This window comes from Gymnodraco acuticeps, unplaced genomic scaffold (assembly GCF_902827175.1).
Source record: "Gymnodraco acuticeps unplaced genomic scaffold, fGymAcu1.1, whole genome shotgun sequence".
In the NCBI taxonomy this organism is placed as follows: domain Eukaryota; kingdom Metazoa; phylum Chordata; class Actinopteri; order Perciformes; family Bathydraconidae; genus Gymnodraco; species Gymnodraco acuticeps.
Window position 1 is genome coordinate 21,282 of NW_022991360.1, and position 25,779 is coordinate 47,060.

Here is a 25,779-nt window from a genome sequence, read left to right on the forward strand (position 1 = left end):
TTCTAATTCAGATGCATCAGTGAACGATCACCTCATTCATGTAATATAGGAAAGCAGCTGCATGTAAAATAATTAACTTTATCTACATGCAAATATTTCTGTGCCTATGTTGTATTTCTCCACTTCCCTTCGTCCACTCCCATTCTTATCAATCTCTAACAGTCATACTGACATATTCAAGGTATGCATGTGAGTAACTTCATTTCAAGCATGTTTGTTATCTCACAGTGCTAGGTAGACTCCAGGGTTATAAAATGAGACTTAACAAAGGTAACAGATCTTTCATAGTGCACACTAGGGCTGTGCGATTATGGCAAAAATCATAATCACGATTATTTGGTCAATAATTGATATCACGATTATTTTGACGATTATTCATTGACCATTTATTGAACTTTAAAACAAATAATATTTTACCAATAAACAAGATCAACAAATATGTTGGAGCGCACTTCCAAAACAATACTAAACATATATTATTAATATGATAAATAAAAATAAATTAGACCAAACTAAATGAAATCAAACATGATGCAGTGCAATGTCACAACCTACTGAAAACTCCTTAACATATAGCCAACATGTTGGTAAAACATATTCAACATATTCCACTCAGTTAAACGTTGAAGGCTGGCCAACCGTCATGGTCCAGAAGTAACAGGAAATAAATGTTGAACTACAATTTAAGACCAAATAAAAATGTTTTGGCCACCATGGCAAATGCTGGTTGGGCTGCTCATGTCATCTCTTAAAGATGCTTAGCAAGAAACACCAGGCTGTTTACATGGTCTGGTTTCAGAGATGAGCGCAGGCAGGTGACGATATTGCCACCTGTACTGAAGACCCTCAGCCACGCCCCGACACATGGGTGACGCCGGCCAATCACAAAGCTTTGATGCGTTCATGTGCATTATTCTGACACAGGAAGATTATGTTACAGGACATTAACGATAAAACAGAATATTGTTGTTCTATTTTTAGACACATCTCGCGATCGACTGGTTGGGCACCCCTGGGCTAGACCATAGGTCTGTTGTGGTCGCAAAGTAGTCAGCTGAAGCCACATCTCTCTCAACTTCCCCACGGCATTTGTCACATAGCGCAGGCAGCGCAGACCTGCTGAAATAATACCGAGACGGCATCGCGTAACGCTTGTCCAACGTGTTGACAAGTTGCTTAAAGCCCTGGTTGCTAACAGTGCTAACTGGGCACATATCTTTAGCGATGTGAAATGTAATGGCAAAGTACTTGCAAATAGTGGAAATAGTTGTACCCTTCTTTTTAACGAGTTGCTGCTCTTGTTCTGACATCTTCGCTCGCGCTGAACACTCACAACACATGTAACTCCCACGTGGCCGAGTGGGCTTTTAGGGAGGGGCGAAAGCGCACCCAGCAAAATAATCGTATTTTGTCAATTATGCTGTTTTCATAATCGTCGCAAGCCATAATCGTAATCGCGATTAAAATACGATTAATTGCACAGCCCTAGTGCACACACTACAAAAGAGTATTGAATTATCTTTTTTAACTATAGCAGCTCGGTTATATTGATGGCAATGTCTGTCTGTTGGTTTGTTGCCTTATCCTCCACTTTTGGTACATGGGTTGGTTATCTTACTTCTCCTTTAGCAGATCGATGAGGCTGACATTTGTGTCATGAAGTCAAATGTCTATATATAACTAGTGTGAGCTATTCCTCTCAGGAGGGCTTGTAAACGCTTAAGCTATTCCCTGAATTTATATTTAGTACCACCATCAGGTCATATTTTAGGTTGTCCAATACCTGCAAAACAAATCATATTAGCCTCAGCTGTACTCTTGCCAATGTTAGCATTCTAACCTGCTAAACTAAAATGAGGCAGAAAGCTGTTTCTCTCCCGTGAGGTCAGAGCACTGGAAAAGTAAAACAGCAGCCCTGGAGCTAGTGCAGATTGTCTTGCTCAAGGGCACTTAGCTGTCCAGTTAAGGGGGCAATACATTACATGGCCGGCACTAAAGAATGGACTCCACACTGCTCAAGCTCCCTTTCAGTACCACTGTTGACAGCCCTTAGGTCCGCCTTCACCTCCACCTCTGGTGAGTGGTGCATGATGAGGCGGCAGTCTCACTGTCTGCTGGAGCTTTGTAGTGCCCTGGTTGATCTCAGAGGGCAGTCCTCCAACTTATTTATAGCACCACTGTGGGTGTCGGAGGAAATGGGGCTATGGCTGGGGGTTAGGCTTGTCTTTGCCTAAGACGAGGACTCTTCCTCCCAAGAGTGAACTCTTCCTGGAGGACCATCAGACAGCAACGGGGGCAGAGGGAAGTGGATTGTAATGCGGCCCAAATGGCGATGACCCAAAGCATTTTCCCTCAGCCTCTGCTTTGGTAAACACACAGGCAGCTCATTGATAGCATGTGTGACATTCCTCCATCTCATCTTAGTATCCCAGCCCAGCTCAGTCTGTTTTCAGACCTCTAGGTCTGCCTCCAGCTGTGAGAGCCCGCCCCCCCCTTTGACTCAGACTCAGATCCTTACCTCTCTCTTTGCTCTCATAACTGCAGCTTGTTCTCTTATGACATCCTGTTTCATATCCATCTGTATATCGTCTTTTTTTTCGTTTCAAAACTTAAAACTCACTATTTATGCAATATTTCCATATTCCATACCACCTACCCAAACCAATTACATTCACCAGGTAAACAAAAGATAGTAGACCAAAAAGGAGCTGGATTAATATACGGTTGCTAATGTGTATATATATATATAGCATTACTTCCACTTAAATGTTGTATTTTTATGACCATCGAGTTTCAATTATTGGATCTGTGTTAACTTTAATTCTGATTAACAAATGAAAAAAAACATAATTTCTTAATTTTTCCAGAATGTTTTCCTTTGATCCTTTATTTATAAAATACATATTAATTAAGTCTAAAATTGCAGTAGAGTCTTCTAATCCAGCAAAAATTAGATTTGTACTATCTATTGATCTCTTTTTAATTCAGTCACCGGCAACCTTATGGCTTAGTGGCTATATTCTGTGATATTCTGTGGCCACGACCACAGAATATCAATACAATGAAATGTAAAAAGGAATTCATACAAAAGTATGTTTATACAAACATCATTATTGTGTGCATTCAGTGTATGTAGTTGAGCTGATCTCGACACAGTGTAGGGCAGTTTTCAGTTTTTTAGCAGTTTATGTTTAAACTGGCTGGCCTTTGTCTACACACCCTTTTCTGCTTTCTAACCATCTAGCGGAGCAGTAACCTTTATCGCTGCTTGCCTTCACCCTCAGCTAACTAACCTCCTGACCTACTTCCTGTGATCTGTTTCTGTCAGCAGCATCTTGTGGTTGCGTCGGATGTGATCTCGTCCCACAGCCATTAGTGGAAGCCTGGTTAACAGCAAGTGGAGTTAAGTTTGTCTAATAAACAATGACAGACACACTGCAACTAGCTGCCTGCTATGGCTGTGTTGACACCTCTAAACAAATAAACAAGCACAAAATAAAAGGGATGAGGAGCATAAAGGAAACGCTTTAACACAAGCCTGGATGTATTTCATGAATAATTCAAACCCTTGTAAGTTCTGAGAGAGAAAGAAGATGCACACACACACACACACACACACACACACACACACACACACACACACACACACACACACACACACACACACACACACACACACACACACACACACACACACACACACACACACACACACACACACACACACACACACACACACACACACACACACACACACGGTGTCTGTGAATGTGTGCAGCAATATCCATCCATCCATCCATCTTCTTCCGCTTATCCGTGGTCGGGTCGCGGGGGTAGCAGTTCCAGCAGAGAGCCCCAAACTTTCTTTTCCCTGGCGACATCAACCAGCTCTGACTGGGGGATCCCAAGGCGCTCCCAGGCCAGCGAAGAGATATAATCCCTCCACCTGGTCCTAGGTCTACCCCTTGGTCTCTTCCCAGCTGGACGTGCCTGGAACACCTCCCTAGTGAGGCGCCCAGGTGGCATCCTAACTAGGTGCCCGAACCACCTCAACTGGCTCCTTTCGACGCGAAGGAGGAGCGGCTCAACTCCGAGTCCCTCCCTGATGACCGAACTTCTCACCTTATCCCTAAGGGAGACACCAGCCACCCTGCGGAGAAAACCCATCTCGGCCGCTTGTATCCGCGATCTCGTTCTTTCGGTCATGACCCATCCTTCATGACCATAGGTGAGGGTAGGAACGAAAATGGCCCGGTAGACAGAGAGCTTTTCCTTCTGGCTCAGCTCCCTTTTCGTCACAACGGTGCGGTAAAGCGACTGCAGTACCGCTCCCGCTGCTCCGATTCTCCGGCCCATCTCACGCTCCATTGTTCCCTCACTCGAGAACAAGACCCCGAGATACTTGAACTCCTTCACTTGGGGTAAGGACTCATTCCCTACTTGAAGTGGACAGTCCATCGGTTTCCTGCTGAGAACCATGGCCTCAGATTTGGAGGTGCTGATCCTCATCCCAGCCGCTTCACACTCGGTTGCGAACCGATCCAGTGAGTGCTGAAGGTCGCAGACCGATGAAGCCATTAGAACCACATCATCTGCAAAAAGCAGTGGTGCAATCCTTAGTCCACCGAACTGCAGACCCCCTCCCCCATGACTACGCCTCGAAATCCGATCCATGTATATTACAAACAGGATTGGTGACAAAGCAATATGTCCAGTGGCGTTTTCTCCCGGAGGCCAAGGGAAGCCAGGCTTCCCCTGTTTTTTCGGATTGTAGTTATAATTTAAATAAATAAATAAAAACACTTTGTTTTGTTTCGATAATTCTCCTTTGCTGTGTGTTGCTGCCGGCCGGCTCTCCCCCATTCTCATTGAGTACTTTACAAAGAGTGAAACAGCGCCCCTCTAGATGTTATGGTGAAACAGTAGATTGCACTCTCTGTTGCGAGAGGAGGCCAGCCGAATCTGGCTTCCTTTGGTGAAAAAAAATGGAGGGATTGACCAATCAGATGAGGCCCACGTGATGCCCCTGCCAACCTGTGATTGGTCAGGGCCATGCCAAGGGAAGCCAGCCGCCTCTAGCTTCCCTTCAGGGGCGGCTGGCGGCTGGCGATTTGATTGGACACTGCCATCCAATCAAATCACATCAACATCAGTTTTAATACTGTAACTGTCATCACCGCCGTTAGAAATTATCAAGCAAATGAAGCATTATGGAGGGTGGAGATTTGGCGTACTTAATCAAACATAACTTTACTAAACTTCCGCTACAGCAGCAACTGAAAATTAAATCAGATGACAGGCCAATGCCCGCACTCGAGCTGTGTGTACACAGAGGAAAAAGGGAGAGAATCGGACGTTCAATGAGGACAATTATGTCCGCACGGAGTGGCTAACTGGAAGCGCTAAACTTCAGCGTCTATTTGGCTGGCCATGTCTTCTTTTTGACAAGGATTCGTGCTCCCTGAACAATCCTTGGGCAACTTCAGGATTCATCGACCTTGCCAACCTGTCACGGGCAATTGAGAGGCACGGTAAATCCAAAAATCACATAGATTGTGTGATTGTCTGCATACATTAATAAGTAAAATGCTTAAATTAATAAGAAGAGAGTTTCAGCTGGAGAGTGCGTGCGGACCTGTCGGTTAGATAACAGGCGTGTGCAAGTCCTGCATCTGTGTGATACAAATGTGTGTAAAATGATACCGGGCGCTGTAATCACTCATCTGGTTACGTTATTGACCGCCCCCCGACCCAAAAAATGGGCTTCCCCTACATTTTTCCCCACGCCACGCTACTGAATATGTCAGGTTGAATTCATGGTATTTAGGTTGAGCTCCATTTCAAGATCCCCTTCACCGCTGGAGTCGGAGGCATCATAACATCACCGTTTCCAATTGGTGCTTTATATTCTGAGCAAAGCAGATGAAAAGGTATCTGCAGGGTTGATGTTGACGTCCAGTCACCACACTTGATGTTATACATGGTGGCTCAAAGAAATGAAAGGGCAATGCGTATAAAAGGACTTTTCAGAGAGAAAGAGGAGCCAAGATAATTCAAAACATCAGTTTAATCAAAGCCAGGTGGTAAATATTTAACATTTTAAAATCAGCTGAATTGTTTCTTTGAGTGATGATGTTTTAGTGTGATTGCCAACTTTGCTGCATTATAAGCCATTTTGCCAACAGTTTGATGACAAGTTATGTCTTTTCACCACCAATGGAAGATATTGTCAGTGCATACAATTCAAGATAAGTGAAGGGGTCGCTGTGGCTCAGTGGGGTGAGTGCTGGACTTCGAATCAGGGGATAGCAAGTTCGAGTCCCACTGCAGTCAGCATGTCGTGTGTCCCTGGGCAAAACACTTCACCCCAAATTGCTCCTGTGGGGATTGAATGACATGTAATGTAATATCTTAGCCCCTTAATAATAAGTGAGAGGCTGTTCTTAGTTCAAGTTTAAACAGTATGACTTGAATGTGTCATAAACCAAAATAAATTCCCATTGTGTGTATCTGTAAAGGCATTTGTTGGCACCTTAGACATTACGTTCTATTTTTGTTGCTGATGAATAATTAAGAAATGTATGTAATGACTGATTTTGTTCCCTTAACGTACACGGAACTTGTCCAACACCGAAAATAATAAAACTGATTTAGAACTGAACAAGAGCTTGTTAAACATAGTTAATTATTTTGTACAAAGTAATAGAGGGCCTGAAAATAGAAGGCTTGTTTATGAAACCAGGATATTATGAATAGCACAATCCAAGAAGTAAATTCATTAATTCTTGTTTTCGGATTGAAAACCCTGTAAGAAAGACTGCTTCAAAATGAGGTCAGCTCTTACATGTTCAAAAAGAGTTTGTAAAATTCCAGATACTGATATATAACCTTTTTTATGTTTTAGTTGCATACTCATATAGTTAGGTACCCCACTGCCTTTCATGTTTCCCTATGTATTTCCCACTCAGCAGCACAGCAGTTGTTGAATCAACTCAGAGCTTCCCCTGAATGCCCCCGGGTGACTCAGCTTAGTTGCTTGTATGTGTGTTGTCAAAGTGTTTATGTGATGTTCTGAGAAGACTTGAATTATTGTGGGTTCATGGCAGGAGTGGGATGCTTTTTCTTGCTTTGGAAGGTTGGATTGAAGGGGAAATGGACGATAGGGGAGCAACCCACAGAACAAGATGTTCTTTGACATCCTCCAGACATGTTGCATCACTGCTTTTTGCCTGGGAACACTGACCTGGATATTTATGAGCAGCAAGTTTACCAAAGCCTGCTTGAATGTGTGTTTGGGTTTTGTGCATCCATTCTCTAACCCCTCCATCAAGTAGCATCTTTCCAGCACCTAATTAGGACCAGAGAGGGCCCCTATTGACTCTGAACAACAGACCCGCTTGCTAATGAGACCTCGGAAATAAAGATCACTGACACAAAAAGAGCTTCATTCAGGAATCTTTTAATTAATTCACTTTTTCCTTTGTCTTTTTTTCAGCTCCAAAGACTTGCAGCCCGAAGCAGTTTGTGTGCAAGGACGGGGTGACGTGTATCTCTAAAGGCTGGCGCTGCGACAGAGAGAAGGACTGCCCCGACGGCTCTGATGAGGAGCCTGATGTTTGTGAGTCTGGAAAAATACAGAGTTTAAAAAATCCTATATATAATATCAATAAGGAAATGCTTTACCGCTCATGAAGATCTCTGTGTGTATTATATAATGTAATGCACCCCCTGCCAAGTTGGTTCCAACTGCGGCCCACGGCCCGTTTTTAATTGCCCCGCAGCAAATTTTAAAAGTATAATGGAATATGAACCATGAAACTTGTGCTTGTCTTATATTGGACTTCTTAAATATATATGTAAAAATAGAGCTCTGAAAAAAATTAAGAAACCACTGCAGCCTTATCAGTTTCTCTGGTTTTACTATTTATAAGTAGTGTTTGAGTAAAATTAGCCGTTTTAAATTGTATTCTTTATACTACTGACCAAATGTTTCCATATTGGAATTCAACAGACACTGTAATGGAATGGCTGCCATACTGTACATGTAGAGATTTTTTTTTTTTTGGAGTGGTCTCTTCATTTTTTAGAGCTGTATATTGCACAGTATAGTATTCATGTGTTAATATAAGCCCACTTTTAAAAATAAATTCAGTCAATTAAAGTTGAGAATATTTTCAAACTAATCTTTGAAACTAAAAGTCCAATTACTTATTTACATAACAAGCTTTAAATATACCCATCATATTTCTTCTTATGGAGGCTAAGGTGAGGCTTCTGTTTTAAGGAATGAGTTGCCAACACTTAGGGTAACACAATAAATGAAACCCTATGGAGAGATGATGTAGGCTGTTTTTTTTCTTAAAGCATATTAAAGTATTAAGCATAATTGACCTACATTTGATTGATTTTGCTAACTTATAACTTAATTTATGTGGTAACATAACTCTACTTCGTAGCCCAGCCCTATGTATGTTTTTCATGTGGCCCTCAGTGAAAAAAGTTTGGACCCCCCTGGTTGAGGACACTGTTTTCACATCATGAAGTATTTCTTTTTGTCCATTCAAGTTTATTAACTGTGTGGAAGTGGGTGTAGAAAAACACCCTTTATGTTTGCCATGATCCTATTTATCTAACATTTTCAACCTATCTGTACAGGAGATGTTCTTTTGGAAATTGTGTGAAATATGTAGATTGATTCGACATGAATACTGTTCAACAGAGGCAGTCTCCAATTGTTAAAAAACCTCTGAAATGGATCTTAAACCTGCTATGCTGCCCTTCAAAATAAACATTTGTAACAGCAAAGGTATGCTAATTTGTCACTGTAGCATTTGATACCTTCAGATACATTTGAAAAGTTGTCGTCTAACAGAGTGAGATTGTTGGCCTATTTGATTTATTTGGCTAAAGGTAGCCAAGCTGGAGAAAGTAATGTGATGTTTTATCAGCGAGTGAGAGAGGCCATTCTGCCTTTAAGCAGTCCTGTCGTGCCCAATTAGGAGATTTACAAAGTTTGTCTTTTTTTGATGGATGGGATTTCCTTTTGCATTCAGAGCCACAGAGGATGCAGTCATGAGACAAACCAAAAGTAATGCTCAAAAAAGACAGCCGTCGTTTCAAAGTCTTCATTAGGAGTGGAGATGCTTTGAGGCTGAATCCCAGGGGGGGGGAATGAAAGCAGCAGTGTCCTTTTGGTCAGCCTCTCAGCCTGAAACGCCTGTAGATTTCTAAGAGGACAGAGGGCTTTCGGTGAGAGGGGGGACAGTGTGTGTGTGAGTGTGTGTGTGTGTCTGTGTGTGCGCATGTTGCTTTTTTGAGTGGCGTTTGGCCTGGGAGAGAGTGAGTGAGGCCAGGCCAGAGTGCTGTAGCTGCAGTCTAGACGCAGAGACTGTATGAGCGCAGGTCTGGAAGTCATTAGAGACTCGCCCAGAGCAATGGAGAAACCTGCTGTTTTTCACAACCTGCTCTTTTCCCCCCTTCTCATCTGTGGGCCAGCCTCCTTCAGTGTCTCTATCTGGGACAGAAACAACAGTGACTCCATCTTCTGTCTCCTGCTACTCCCTCTAGCTTATGCCAAACTCTCTCAACAACAACAGTTATTGGATCTATGCTGCAGAAGGACCCAAGTTTTCACAGTGTCATGGTGGAAAAAAGTGATTCAGAGAGACAAAATAATTGCTCATTCTCATCTTAACCCTTCTTAGGTCTTTTGTCTAAGGTCATATTGGTGGCAAGAACAAGTACATCATTATGGTTGAAATAAACACTTTTATCTGCTACTTTAAGTACCATTTTCTTTAGAGAAAATAGAAGGTTAAATAGTCTGTCAGGGGGCTTTTTGGAGTTGTCTTTTTGTTGGTGATGTTCTGTAGTTTTCTTTTTGTCAAACAACATATGAAGATCAAAACCATCAAAAAATGTATCCTGAGCTGTATTAGCAAGGACAGGAAATCTGATTTAATGTATTCCACAGAGGTTCGGACTTCTTAGGTTGTAAAAAGAAAGTACATCAATGAGCCACAGAGTTGAAGTGGGTGACATATTTCTTGTTACGAGAAACATGGGCTGTTTGTTTGTGTCATTCCCACATACCCCTTAAATAGTTGCTAATGCACCACATCTGTGATTGGCTGAGTTCCCAACAAATGCCTTATCTACTCCTGTTTGAGTAACACTTTTTGAAGTATATATTTGTGACACATTTCCAAACATGTACTCTTAAATGTAACCACAACATCCATCATTCAATTCAATGTTGTCAATGTTTGGTGCATACCAGATGTTAGGTGTCGAAGCTGTGCAGCATAATGAATATCAGCCCAGTTGAATACTGTAAGGCTGATTAACAATTTGTCGCTCGTTAGATGTTTATAGTGTATAGAACAAATAGAAGTTGTCACAAGATTTGAAAATGAAATGTCATGTTTTATGAGCATGTATTCCAAACCGTATGTTCACCATGTACACTGAGTAGCATTTATGGTTTAATTGTTGTGATAAATGTGTTCTTTGTTAAGGTGCTTTTGCAGATGCTTCTAGATGAAAAGATGCACGAGAGAGGTTTATGTATTCACTCATGTGGATGGGGCTTCACAGTGGCCTTTGTTAGTGTGTTGGCTATTGCCAGTGAAGTCAGCCGCTGTCCAGTGCAGCTGCCCTGCTGTGTAACCCCCACAATGCTGTTCTTTGTACCCCGGGGTGCTGGGTCAGACTGGCATAGAGGGATACCGAAAGACTAAGACAAAAACAAAATGGTTGTCTGAGCATATGACCTTTTTATACAGAGCTTTGATCTGCTCCCCCAATCAGTGAACAACTGAAAGACATGCAACGATGATAAATGTGAATGTTGTTTGTCTGGATAGCCTTCAGGTAAGGAGGAGACTCGCGTAGAGCTATCATATACTCAGGTTGTAGACTTAATTGGGCTCCTAAAATATTCCCACGTGCAGTGAGTGTGCCCTGCAAACACAGGAAGTGTGTAACGCTGAAATGACGTCCCCGGCCCCTGGCCTGTAATAAGGGCAGTTTTACAGACAGTTCACACCTAGGCTGCAATTAGCTCTTTAGGAAAAGGAGCACTTTTGTAACAGCCACTTTCAGAATGGAAAACACAATAGTTCATGATGTAATGTGCGTCTCACTGACTCCTAACAAATAAATGAAAGACTGTCTTGAAAATAAATGAAATATTTTATTTATAATATTCTAGACCACAATAAGGGGGTTATTGTTTGGTGTTTATTTGATACATTTTGTCATTTACAAAGCAGTTTACCCAAGTGTTATATTGTTCAGATTTAGATGTGGAGGAAATCTGTTTGATCCTGCTACTGTCTCCTAAAAGCAGCCACCACTCGGTCCAGATAGCCATCAACATGTCAAGGGAAACAGCGTTTGCTCAACATGAAAGAGTCTGTCGCCTTGCAGCACCGTGTTCCTACCTGCAGCAGGTGTGAGACAATCTGCTCTCCTCTACACACATACCCACAATTAATTCCTCCATGCACACAATAAAGCAAACCTTTCTAAAATAAGTTCAAAGATGCTTCACATTGTGTTCTTAAAATGGTGCTCCCCACTAGTCACTAAGCACACGTGGTCTTTTAGCCCAGAATGTTTCAAGTCAATTCAAAAACCTCCAACCTAAAAATATATGTATTTGTTATTCTTGAGGGTAAGCTGTGATCTGACCTATTATCGCATAGGGACACCTTGCTACAAAACAGTTGCCTATTTACATTCAGCAGACGCAGGGAAACATTTACATGGTTTTTGTGTTTTGTTTCACATTATCTCCCGTTTTAGCTCTGCTAACGTACCATCAACACCCGAGGGAAGTATTTGGCTCACTAGCAGCTAGCTTATAGCTTTGACATGCTATCTGTCACGACTAGAAACTACTGAAAGCAGATAAACTGCAATGTGATGATCATCATTCAAACAATGACCTTAAAAATGCTAAAATGCTCCATAGAGTTGCAGTTGCAGGGGATAAATCTGTTGGTTTATCCATTCGAGGAACACTTTGACATTTCACATAATTATTTTTTTCCATTGTTTAACTTTGGTTTATTAGATTATTGAGGTCACCCCAGATATTACAGTGCACAACACTTAATTGATGAATAATTAAGATGATTTACTACTCAACCTAAAAATCCAAAGCCCCCTTATTATCTAGTTTCAAATATTTGTAAGATCTTTTGTCACTTATGACTTCATCTTACAAAGATAGGAGTAGATTACAATAATGATGTTTACATGCTCATGCTTGCTGAAGATTCAAAAAGGGCCCACAACTAGTGACTACACACAGAGCTAGTGCAACAGTAACAGCAAAGACATGTAGAGAAACTGCATAAATAATATATATAAACATGCTCTATTTAAGGGTGCGGTGAGCCGGATGTGATCCACAGGCCACCAGTTGGCCATTTTTACATGAGGACTTGAGGCTTGGGCAGCAGAGTGGGCAAAGCTGGCCCCTCGAAGAAGGACAAGAAAAGCGTGTCAGGGGTTTTAAATGTTATAAAGACCATTATGTAATCTCAGTAGGGCTCTCTGAAGAAGGAGGTGGGGCAGGACAGCAGCCCCCATTAGGGAGGGGTAGGGGGACAGAGAGCAAACATGAGACAAGAAGAGAGATAGCGGGGCGTTTATAATGCAGGAGAATTAGAGCCATACATTAATAACCTGATACTTGAAGGTATGGACTCACAGATGCTCAACATCTGGCTTTGCCTCGTGGCTGTTCTATCTGTACCGAAAACTACCTTGTGTCTGATTAGTAGCGGTAATACCTGACTACATCCTGTATATGAAATTACCTTATTGAACATACAGCTCGGCTCCTGCTTTGGTTTGTTTAACTTTGGTCCCTTCGGGTCTTTTGGCTCTTACAGTGACGATTACTCTGATCCTTCTTTCCACCCCCTTGGGTCTTTCCTGTCATTTGCATAGATGTTTTTCCACACGGTAATTAGCCGTCTGTCCTTTGAATTAGTTTCGTAATGCTCAACGCAACAAATGGAAATGACTGTGGAAAAGGCTTGGTGCTTAATATGGGATGATTCAAGTATTTTGCTTAAGAACTCTAAGCCAAAAACAGACCAAATGCATTTCAAATATTCAGTCATTTTGGGGCAGCAGTATGGCCCTCAGTGCTCTTTGAAAGAAAGCCTTGCACAATACTAATAGTTTTAAGTTAATCTTAGGTCCACTGTGAAGAAATAAGACGCGAATGAATCAAATTATGAGTCCTTTAAATCTCAGAAGTAGAGTCGCTACGTAAGAACCTTATTCTCTGGGCAGTAGATCTATTTTTATTCTTTCCTCTCTGTGTTTGGGAGAGAAAAAAGGGAAAGATTTGAACTTCTATTATCTGTCCTTTTATACATAAGCTTAAGTGAATGCGTGAACGAGTGAATGACATAACTTCTCAAAGTTTCACCATTGATTTACTTTGTGTGTATTTGCTTACTTTTACTCTTTCATATCCGATTCCGATAGAGGTTCAGTCTACTTCTTTGGATGGGGTATGTTGTAGTGTTGTCCTGTCTGAATTGCAATTTACTTTGCCGATAAAACTGTTTGCCTAGTCGTTTCTGTGCCCTGAGGAGCAGTGGTGTTTGGAGAAGGCTTAGTTTGTTGTGCTTTCTGGATTTATCCTTCCTGCTTTGCTTGTCGCTCTGCCAGCCCCCCCTCCCATGATGGAATTAAAATGTGGAGTTGATATCTTGCAAGGTAAGCGGTAAGGAGACACAGCCAGACACTAAAGATCCATCCATCAAGTGCAGGGTGCAGAGAGGGCACACTGTCTGCCAACAGCTTGGAAGACAGGGGTGGTTATAACAATAATTGCAATATAAAAACATTGTTAAACTGAAATATGCGATTGCCTCGACAAAGGAAATTCATGTAGCTGAAAATAAACTTGCTTTAGTATTAGTTAGGCAGTCACAGGTACAGTTAGAGTGGCAGATAATGTGTTGTTTTTCACCTGCAGAGTGAAGTGTTTAGAGGAGAGCTGTCAGAAATAAACAGTGGTATTATTGCACACAGCAGTCTGTGGCTAGCTGTTGCTGCACTTTTTCTGCCCATGATTTCTTTGACAAGCCTGTGTCTGATTCCTCCCTCAGTCTGAAGCTCTGGTGTTGTTGCGTCTTGTTTTTCGGTGCCGTGTCCTAAATGTTTGGAGTTTTGTTTCCTTGGCAGGGCAGACGAAGGAGGGAGGTTAAGGGGTGCCTCGGGGCTGCTTGGTCAAGATCAGGGTGCTCCGTCCAAGAATGTGTCATGAGGGCCAAGAGCATCACAGGGAGGGCCATCCGGTTTGTGGGGACACGGCTACTAGTGGCCAGAGAAACCTAGTATTAGTATGTCACCACGAGCTGCTAGCAGTAAACTGGTGCAACACTATTTATTCATGAGCTATATTTATGGATCAATCAACATGTTAAATTATTCAGCTTTATCGGGACGGTTGATGTCCATGAAGAGTAGCCCAATTATATTTTAATTATCTTACTTGTTAGAAGGGTATCTAGGCCCTATGTGTGTTTTTTTTCATTGTTTCACAAGCTGAAGTGTTTGTAGTATGTATAAGAAACTCAAGGCTGCCTTGTTGCTTGTTGGCCTCATTCTGGCCCACATAAAGTCCCTTTTATGTTTTTAGCACTGCTTATTATTTGTTTGTGTGTTTGTTATTGGTTGAATAAGCATTGTGTTGAATAGCATGCCAAGGGGAAGCATGAGCTAGTGAATGGAAAATCCCCAAAGCCTAACAAGCTTTGGGCTCGGGGACAGCCTGATCCAGACCCAGATCCGGACTCCTTCTCAGTCGGCTGGGCTTCTTTTCTACCACTGGAGACCAAACACAGATTGTGAGACAATTTCTAAATAAAATAATTCTACAAGCCTGTTACTTGAAGGTCTGCAATAAACAGATTATTCTTTATCATCTATTAGTCTGCTTTTTCTCAATTGATCCAAAAACTTTTCTGGTATACAACATTGTCAGAAAATTGAGTAAAACCCTGTCATTTAAAGTCCAAAGTGATGTCTCTTTAAGGTGGTGTCTTGTTTCGTCAGTCCCAAACAAATGTTAGTTATTGTTATGATACAAAATGTAGAAGAGCAGGAAATCCATATTTGAAAGGCTGTGAACAGCACTTTGTGGATTAATGGATTAGTTGAATAATCTATTCTAATTCTAATAACTTGTAAAAGGAGAAACTGAAGATTATTGGCAGTCTTATCAAGATAAATGTGTTAAAATATGTATCCAAAAACAGCACATATTTGTGAAGTGCCAGCTCCCCTTTCACCACTGTGTCTCCATGGTCATTGCCACCCCCCCACAGTTCAGATCAAGCTTAGCACGTGACGCTGCTTACAGCACTGCGGCTCAGCTTTGTCGGGGGTCACAGCCGATTTGTGTGATCCAAACAATAGCCTTAGTTTTCTACCCCCCCTTCACCACCCTCTATGACCTCCCTAGCACTGAAAAAGTGCATGTGATCTACCTCTATGTGTAGCGGCTTAAGTACTCCACTCGTGCATGCGGTGTCTAAATTCCAGCATGTGGCACTCTTGTTTTGGTAGATGCTTAAAGAAAAAAGGCTTCGTTATGACTTTGTGACTTGGAAAAGTATCACATGTTAATATTGCTTCTATTCTGGTATTGCAATCCAGTTTTTAACAAGGCTAAAGACGTTAGCTTCTTAGACACATTTGTTGACCTATGGAGGAAGTGAAATCAGTAATGGTATCTGCTTACGACTCTGTGGCGTCTGTGGCAGTGAAGTGAAGCCTCGGAACAATCTCCAGCTCTCCATAGGAACATAATTGTCAAATCTCCAGCCTTGGTTTTCACCCTCTGGCCCTGTCACAAGGTCTGTATGGGTCGATGATGGGAACACCAGGATATTTTTCCTTTTCCTTGGGTGCCTTAATTGAGCTACAGAACATAGTAGTTGAAGCGGTACCAGCCAGCCTGTGTCGATTTTTTACTAAACTATTAAACAGAGCAAACAGAAACTTCTCAAAGAAAAAAGTTTGGGCCTGTTAACCTGGCTCACTCGCAGCAGAGGAATGTTGAATAATAGACCCTGTTTAATTCAAATTAGCAATGCCTTTTCCACCGTGGCCTCGCCGACCGCTGCCAGCTCGCCCAAGAATGAGGCCTTGTGGGGCTCTGTCCACTTCCTGTGGATGAGGTGCTCCCCTCGGTCCTCACTGTCTACTTTCTCTTTTGTAATCATTATTCCTCACTTTGTTGGTTTTCCACTCACTGCTCTCCCATTTAAACACTTACTGTAAATGGGTCAACAGATGTTGAAGAAGAAAAATGGTAAAAAGCAGGAGAGTGGGAAGTGTTTGACTTTGCACATACGCTGAGCCCTAAAGAGGAGTGATCCGTTTCAAATAGTGCATCGTAAAAATAGAAAATTAAAGGAAAAGAGAAGTTCATGCATCTTTGTTGAATTGTTATTAAATAATCAGTTGGACAATAAAATAAAGAGTTGTATCAATAAGCGTTTAGACCATCAGAGAAACAGAAGTTCTTTTTTGTACATTTCAGTTTGGTCATTAATTAAATACATGAGAAACAATCTGTTCATTAACAAGATTTAGAAAGAACTGTAAGAAGATTATAGGACCTAGATAACTGCATGATTGAATTATTATGCAAAAATACAGACACTCTCTCTGAAGGGAATATACACTGAACAAAAATATAAACGCAACACTTTTGTTTTTGCTCCCATTTTTCATGAGATGAACTCAAAGATCTAAAACATGTTCTATATACACAAAATAACCATTTCTCTCAAATATTCTTCACAAATCTGAAAAATCTGTGATAGTGAGCACTTCTCCTTTGCCGAGATAATCCATCCCACCTCACAGGTGTGGCATATCAAGATGCTGATTAGACAGCATGATTATTGCACAGGTGTGCCTTAGGCTGGCCACAATAAAAGGCCACTCTGAGATGTGCAGTTTTGCTTTATTGGGGGGGTCTGGGGGGGGGGTCCGAAAACCAGTCAGTATCTGGTGTGAGGGGTAGGGTTAGGGTAATGTTGTGAATCGAGTGGCCCATGGTGGTGGTGGGGTTATGGTATGGGCAGGCGTATGTTATGGACGACGAACACAGGCCACTCGATTCACAACATTACCCTAACCCTAACCCTACCCCTACCCCTACCCTCACACCAGATACTGACTGTTTTTTTGTTTTTTTTCAGATTTGTGAACAATATTTGAGATAAATGGTTATTTTGTGTATACTGTATAGAAAATGTTTTAGATCTTTGAGTTCATCTCATGAAAAATGGGAGCAAAAACAAAAGTGTTGCGTTTATATTTTTGTTCAGCCCATGGACAAAGTTGTTGGCAACACATGGACTTGTTAGACTTGAGAAACAGAATTTTTTCTCGTTGGGAAAATAAAACACTGGTCAGAGTCACAAGGCAAAAACACCATCCAAGAAAAAGAGTTCAGTAAAAAGAAAGGTCATTAAGTAGAAAAGCCTTGGCTGCTTGTCTAGTTGTTTTTGCAGAACATACAACTCTACATCAAGTTAAGCTGCATAGATTTAGTGAAGGAGGCAGCTTTGGCCAAACTCATATGCACTCCAGACGAATATGTTTTCTTTCCTAGGGAACCCATAATCCTCTTTTAGCACATGCTCCTATAACAGGCCTGCCCTGCATGTCACTTTACTGCCAGTGTGCTTATTGTTGGTGTGTTGCCTCTGGGATGGATGTGTGTACAGTGTAAATGTAGTGATGGTAGTCATTTGGCCAGTTCCATCTGGGATAATGGTGTGTTTCTAGTTCCGGCTAGTTTTCTCTCGTGGCCATCTCTTGCTGCCACAATGGTTCTTTGAATGTCTGCCTTGTGGTTGAGTCTGCTAAGTTGGCAGGAGGAGAAAACAAATGTAAATACATGATGGATGAGAAGGGTAAGGCTGAAGTGTTGGGAAACATAGTAAAGGAACAAGACAGCTAGCTTATGGCAAAAATAGATTCTTGAACAAAGAACTTGGTCTGAGACACGGAGATTAAGTTGCCTTTGTAATGTTCTTTCAGAGTAGGTTTATGAAAACATACTAGTTTCAAAAACATGCTTGCAGAAATGGTAAAAGAGGAGCTCACAAAGTGTTTCCTAACTTGAACAAAGTTTTCTCTTTTGTCCCAACATTATGAAACAGGGCTCTGATTAATTACTGCAAGCGTGCAATCAGTGTAATTGCTCAAACATTTTGCTGAGTCACACAGATCCTGACATCATTTGTGCATTTAGTCACGAATTGAAGGCCTCATTCATTTAATATGGCCCTCAAGGTTCATCTGTGGAACATGAAGGGCTTTGAGACCTGCAGCATCTTTGATTGTCACATGGTGTTCCGTGTTGTTCCATAATGTTTGACAATAGTTGAGGATTGTTCTTGTTCTTATGACAGAACAAAGGTGGCAGATTTATTTTTGAATGCAGGTGAGCATGAGGGATCTTTGGAAGATCTGTTCTTTGTGCAATCATAGCCTGATTGCTGTGAAACATCCCCAGACATGAAGGAACAGATGGATAGATGGGCACTCAATGGGGGATAGATGGTTGGGAAACATTTCTGTGTTGTTCGAGTTTGACAAATACAATGTCATTCAGACACACACGTCCGCTCTCCTTTAGAACATCTGTCATCCAGTGGCAGCAATAAAGGGCAGTGTTTTATAAAGATTGATTTGAAAGCGTTTCTGCTTTACTGAACAGTTTATAGTTGAGACAAAATTGATGAAAGTGATAAACGAAGAGGGCATATGACAAAGATCCCAGAGTTAGATCAATCTTAGGAAATGCATGTACTGCTGTACTAAGATAAGGTGGTGCAGAGTAATAGTGGTGTTTTTGCATGACATTGCCCCTGTGTCTCGGCCTGATGAGAATGCTTCTTATTGTAAACCAAAGCAAAACAATAATAAGTATTTTGGCTTTAGTTGATGGAGGGATATTGAATTACACATTCAATATACGAATCAAAAGGTAATATTGCAACTGAGAAGTACTATATTTTGGTTACATTAATGGTTTGATTGAACCCTAAATGTTGTCACCATTACAGTGTATCTTGGTGTTTTGGTTGATTTAATATATTTAGGTCTAAACCTTCTGCAGGAATTACATGCAGGCCTGTGTATGTTTTTATGTTGGATTATCTTATTATTTATGTTGTCTCTAATTCGAGGGAATTGGAGACAATAACAGAACCAATGTTCAAGTAGACTTTTTAAAGGTTAAACATTAAAATATACACAAATATATACATATATTGTCTCAGATGTACTGTTTTTGTAGAGTTGCTGAGGGTTTCATGACCTGGAACTAGGCTGAATTTTGATATAGAGTAGCAAAAAAAGACTACAATCAATTACAAACGATTATCTTTCTGCTTTTCAGTAAACCAAAATTGTATGTGTTTCCTCAGGTCCGCACAGTACCGTATCGCGGTGCCCCCCTAACGAGTTCCAGTGTGGCGGGACGGAGCTATGCATCCACATGAGCAAACTGTGCAACGGGGCTTCAGACTGTACTGACGGCTGGGACGAGGGACCACACTGCAGAGGTATACCACTGTCTCTCACACACACATGCTTTTTGGTGTATGCAACGTGGAGTGCAGATAAATAACAGAATTATTGTGGTAGTGCGTCCTGACTGTGTTAAAGAATGGGGAGTAGGGAGTGCGATTTCATTTCTATTTGTCGACTATCTTATCTTTCGTTCTCAAAATACTCACAGAAAGTCACAGTAACAGATTGATTTGCCATAGTAATGAGAATATAGTGTGTCTTTTTTGTTGCGTTTCTCTATGCCAAGTAGACAAAACCAATTTAGTTTGACATCTTGAGAATGGCATTATTTCCTCTTTTATCACCGTAAATTAAGGAGGTTGTCATTTGGAAACCTAAAACTGGGAAGCAGTTTATTATGAGTCTTAAAAATGTCAGGTCCTTTAAAGTTTACAGGAATGTGACGAAAAGTAGACGACGGTGAGTAATGATAACGCTTGATTGTGCAAAAGACCAACATATTTCTACTGTATTGATGGATTTTTAGGATATGACAAAGGTATAAAGGGAACTGATGACTTCCTCATCTAGGGTCCAAAGGGAAGTAGAGGAACATGCATCATTACTGCTCAATCAGTAATCTATAGAAATAGCCAAAATGTCTCAACTGCAACCTTTACAAAATAAAAAAACTAAGAATCTGAACCAAATATGAAATAGTTATTTTATCCAAGGCACCTCCAAGGTTTTGACTGGCCCAGTGTGCAGAATGAAATATCTAGCCTCATTATATTTTCCTCCGCTCTTTTCTCAAAAATAAATAAATAAATCATCTCCACTCTACACCTTCGGTCAAGAAAATGAGAAATTATTAATTATTAATAAAAGAAACATGGAAAGAGGCTCCGGGAAGGGCATTACATTTTCATGCACTTTCAGGCTGGCTGTGCTTTGAGGTGTGTGTGTGTGTGTGTGTGTGTGTGTGTGTGTGTGTGTGTGTGTGTGTGTGTGTGTGTGTGTGTGTGTGTGTGTGGTGTGTGTGTTGTGTGTGTGTGTGTGTGTGTGTGGTGTGTGTGTGTGTGTGTGTGTGTGTGTGTGTGTGTGTGTGTGTGTGTGTGTGTGTGTGTGTGTGTGTGTGTGTGTGTGTGTGTGTGTGTGTGTGTGTGTGTGTGTGTGTGTGTGTGTGTGTGTGTGTGTGTGTGTGTGTGTGTGTGTGTGTGCAGATATATGTCTAATGGTTTTTTTTTCTTCTTTCTGGGGACAAAATGGCTGCTTATTTCTTGGTTTAACTTTAGGTTTAAGGTTTGCATTAGGTTAATCTGTTGGAGGTTGTTGTGAATATTTGTGTCGTTTTCATAAATATCTCTCGTTGATATATTTTTCTTTTCTTAGGGGTTATGTGTTCGATTCAGGGGTCATCCTTGATATCAAATCAAGTTTTATTTATATAGCACATTTATAAACGATGTTTGGTCGAGCCAAAGTGCTGTACATATAATAAAAATAGCCTACAGTAGAGACACTTTACAGCAAATACAACAGCACACATTGTTCAGAATATCAGTATGACAATATGACACCCTCTGTCCTTAGACCCTCACATCGTACAAGGAAAAACTTCCAGAGAAAACCCACAGTTTAAAGGGAAAAATGGGAGAAACCTCAGGGAGAGCAACAGAGGAGGGATCCCTCTCCCAGGACGGACAGACGTGCAATAGATGCCGTGTGTACATCGAAGAGATAATACATTTTACAGCATATAGACCGAATGTTAGGAAATGCATGTGTCTGTAATAAGAAGATGAATCCACGAGGATGTCAGCTACAATCCTGTGGAAGCCATCAGGGAAGCAGCATGACGAGACCCAAGGCAGGACCGCAGAGACAGGTTCAGCCACGACCCGAAGTCCACGACTTAATCCAGAACTCAGGATAGAGGATCCAGGACACAGGACTACAGCAAGAGGATCAGCCTCGACTCCGGATCCCGGCGTAGATATAGATACAAAACAAGAAAAAAGATTTGGCTGGGTTAATCGGAACAAGAGAATACACAGACACAGACAGAGAGGGAAAAGGTCATTGGATAAAAGTTATTCTTGATAACCCTCTAGAAAGATCTCATGAACTTCCCCACTCAATATATCAAGACCCGAGCAGTTCTATTAGATATAGGATAAGAAACAGAGATAGGGAGCACAACAACCTATCTCTTCGTCAGATGCACTCCTCCGCGTATCTAAGCGACTCTGTACCTCGTTACCCTCTACAAGGCCATAGACCAGCAGAGGGAAAATGGGGGGTGGGTAAGGGTTTTTAAGAATAAACCGCAAGGGTCTAAAGGGAAAAAAGATGAAATATAAGGTACTATATTTTAAGTAATCCTATATTCCTATATTCGAATAATGTATAAACTATTTTAAAAATACTTTATGAAATCCTATGTTATGTTATAAATATTAAAATAAAGAACTAAATGAATGAATAAATAAATAAATAATTAAACAAAAGCCAGAGAGAAAAAGTGAGTTTTAAGTGTTGATTTAAAAAACCCCATATGAGTGGTATGAGTGGTTTGCACTCTGAACCAAATATAGAAGTGTTCTTTACTTAAATATTTGGTGGTATGTGTCACAGTTGGTTGTTTACATTGTTGCCCATGTTGGTTTTATAAACACATCTTGGTTGTTCGATGCTTGGACATGTTTTGGAAAATTCCCGGCATGTCTGTAATTTGAACTGTGGTTGTCCCAGAAAGCCTCTGGAGAGCAGCAGGAAGAGTTGTGTGTGTGTCTGTAATATTCAATGCATTGTATTGAGATAGCAGGAGGCCACTGGTAATATGGAGTAACTCATCTGGTGTTTATTATCATGCAGAGAAGATTCAAAATGAGGAGTAATTGCTGAAAATGCAGTGAGAGAAATCTGCTGATTTGCATGGTTTAGTTTCTCTTGCTCAGCAGTTTGAAGCTGTTCATGTTTACCTTGGTTATTGATTTGAAAAATTCATGTAGTGCCACAATGCAAGAGGCACAGTACAGTAATGCACCAAACCCATGGGCTTTTTTTCTTTAATCTTGAAAGTGTGGTGAGATTCTTGATCCCTCCTCTTGCTCTCCGGAGGTGTTATGCTAGTGTGAAGTGAATCACTTGTGACTGATAGATCTCAGCCTGGTTTGACAGGACTGTGTGTGTTTGACTATGACTCACTGTCTCTTGATTTATATCTCCCAGGATGTACAGTGCACTGCTAGAAACTCAGTTGAGATTCCATTATGCATCGGTCAGCTGACTGGAAGGTGTGATAGTTGCATGTTTGTGCCCTTCTATATTTGATGTGTGTGTCGCCTTGGAGATGGTCTGGGCTGGAGGTATTGATCGTGATGGCAGGGCTCAAGTATTTGTAGATTTCTGTTGCATCTCTGGCCTTCTATATACAGGTTTTACATCTTATAATTGTTTTACTAAGAGTAATTATCAACCTTAACCTAAACATGAAAGTGAAAAGTGGATTTTGTTGTTAAATGAGAATCAAATATATTTGCAATATGATGACATTTAGCAAATGCAAATGTCCAACTGAGTCATGACCCACTTTAATATCAGTTACCAATTGGTACAGCAGTAAGCACTAACAGTGGCAAATATTGCTTTTGTTATTCCTTCAGATGAGCTGAAGTCGACCAGTAGTTCTTATTATGAAAAACACATTTAGGGGAAATGGTTTCTAGAAAGGAAAACGTTGTTGATGAGTGTGATGATGCATTAGCTTGATTGTTCACATTACCAGCACTTGATGTTGTCCTTTTGTCTTTCTGCTACTTATGTACTGAGCTGAGTGTTGCATACCGGCTTAAATGTGTCTTTTAATTCTCAATGTATTCCTCTCATCTGTGACGTTCAGGTTTAATGGATGTTTTTATGTTTTCAGGGACAGATGAAGATACACTCATATGAGAGGCAGTCCTTGTATGAAACGCTGACATGAACAGTGGTCACACTTCTTCATTTAACCACAATGTAGATAACATCCCTTAGCCAATTGTAATACCGATGAGCTGATGGGAAACTGAGCTGACTGAGTGTTTTGTTCTTATTATATGTGCCTTATTGTCAGGAGGAGGGCCCGAGTCATAATGCAGTTCAACAATTAAGCCAGTCACATCAAGTGTTTATGCACTTCAGCACCCTGCTGAGCTGTTAATATTCCCCACAAAGTGTAAAACAGCAGCTTCAGCAGTCACCTCCAGGCACGTCTGTCTGGGTCCTCTGATAAACAGTACCTGGCAGGATGAATGAAACGAGTTATGAGAGTATAATATGTGGGTTTAGTGGTATGTTAAATGGATTATTACAGAATTATGCACAAATCCACCTCCTTTTAGAATGACTGATGCAGTGTTCTCAGCCTAATGACAATGTCAGTAACGGCAAAGAAACATGAATCAACAACTTAAGTCTTAAGTCGCTTCTTTACACAATGTAATGTTGTCTTCCTGTTTTACCACGCACATTACTCCAAAAGCTTACTCCTGTCTTCTGTCCTCCCTCCCTCCTTTGTCTCCCCTCAGTGTTTGTGTCCAACTGTTCGCTCCAGGGTTGTCAGGAGAGCTGTGCGGTGACTCCATCAGGCCCTGCTTGTTTTTGTAAAAGTGGTTTTGAGATCAGCCCGGATGGAAAGACATGCAAAGGTGAGTTCCTCTAAGCAACTGTCTGTGATACCTGCTGTTGAGCATGTGGCTCAAGTGTCAGGAAAAATAGTAGAGCTTTGAAATCATTTTTTTCCTCCCCAAAATGTCAGAAGGACAGAAATGACGTGATGACTATGTTGCATCAGCAAAAAACGTACATTTATGTGCTTGCCTTAAGAAGTTCTCTTACAGTCCAAAGCTGATCCAGTATTTACTCAGCTTTTGGAGGAGCTGAATCAAGTGGAGAACACACAGTGGGTAGTTCAAGGCCCCTTGGAGTGCCGAGCATTTCCCAGAAAAACATTTGTATCCAAGCAGCCATTGGGATTATAGAGGAGTCACATAATGAGCAACTCTTGGTAACCTGACTGGTGTAATGGTTGTTTTGTCCAACACGCCATCTTAAATGAATCACGCACTTAGTCCGGCAGACTACAACTGAGCGGTAGACACAGGATTGTTTTTCTACTCATTTCTCACCTTGAATTTATTTGCTAATCCTAATAAGACTATTTTTGGTTTCTGTGATTCAGATTTTGACGAGTGCAGTGTGTATGGGACCTGCAGTCAGTCCTGTACCAACACTGAAGGCTCCTACGCCTGCTCCTGTGTGGAGGGGTACTTGTCCCAGCCAGACAACCGCTCATGCAAAGCCAAGAATGGTAAGTAACAGCAGCAGGACTGAATGTAATCTAGTTTTGACTGAGACTGTGTGGATGTTCTGTTCATGTTCCTCCTGTTAAACATTAGTTATGTTCATGTCACTCTACAGTACCAGTAGACCGGCTGCCTGTCCTGCTGATTGCCAACTCCCAGAACATCCAAGCCACCTCCCTGAGCGGCACCACGGTCCACAGCCTGCTGTCCACCAGCACCAAACAAACCACAGCCATGGACTTCATCTACGCCCAGGAGAGTGTCTGCTGGATCCACGTAGGAGACGCCCCCTCCTCCACACACCTCAAATGTGCCAAGATCCCCAATCTGAAGAGCTTCACAGAGGAGAGAATCATCAACATCTCCCTCAGCCTGCACCGTGAGTACATCAGCAGCAAAAAGCCCCTTCCCCCTGGTACATTTACAAAGTACAGCATGATCTGCACAGGCCGGAGTACACACAGTGAAGTTATTCACACATAACATACCATATAATACAACCTCAGAAAAAGTTTCCACACAATGGCAGAAGGAAAAGTTTGTCCTTTTGTGTGTATTGTGATTTTTAAAAATATTTCGGAGGCGACATATAAGGTGAATGTTCACTGCGGCTTCTGTGGCAATAACTGATGAAACAGTGAACACCACCTGTGGCTGCTGGCCATCTGTCAGACTTCTCATACATTTTTGCAGATACATTTTTTAGTTTTGTAGTGGGCTCACAGTGTAAAAATACAGACCTGCTCTACTCTACAAAAAATATGTTTGGAAATACAATTCACAACCCGTGTCTCGTTCCAAGGAGATCCTGCTTGGATCCTGTATGAAAAGCAATCACAAATGTGTTCTCTTGCTT

The 25,779-nt window shown here is 41.4% G+C and overlaps 1 protein-coding gene across 1 annotated transcript in view; it reads left to right on the plus strand.

The window, feature by feature from the left end:
• Window positions 1-25,421, plus strand: part of LOC117562796 (low-density lipoprotein receptor-related protein 1-like) — a 35,219-nt gene extending 9,798 nt beyond the window's left edge. The window contains exons 2-6 of the mRNA XM_034240694.1: window positions 7,496-7,618; window positions 19,491-19,628; window positions 24,147-24,266; window positions 24,800-24,928; window positions 25,039-25,421. Of these exons, the coding sequence (XP_034096585.1) occupies window positions 7,496-7,618; window positions 19,491-19,628; window positions 24,147-24,266; window positions 24,800-24,928; window positions 25,039-25,406 (878 nt within the window). The 3' untranslated portion in view covers window positions 25,407-25,421. The remainder of the gene's footprint in view (window positions 1-7,495; window positions 7,619-19,490; window positions 19,629-24,146; window positions 24,267-24,799; window positions 24,929-25,038) is intronic.
• Window positions 25,422-25,779: the final 358 nt, after the last annotated feature.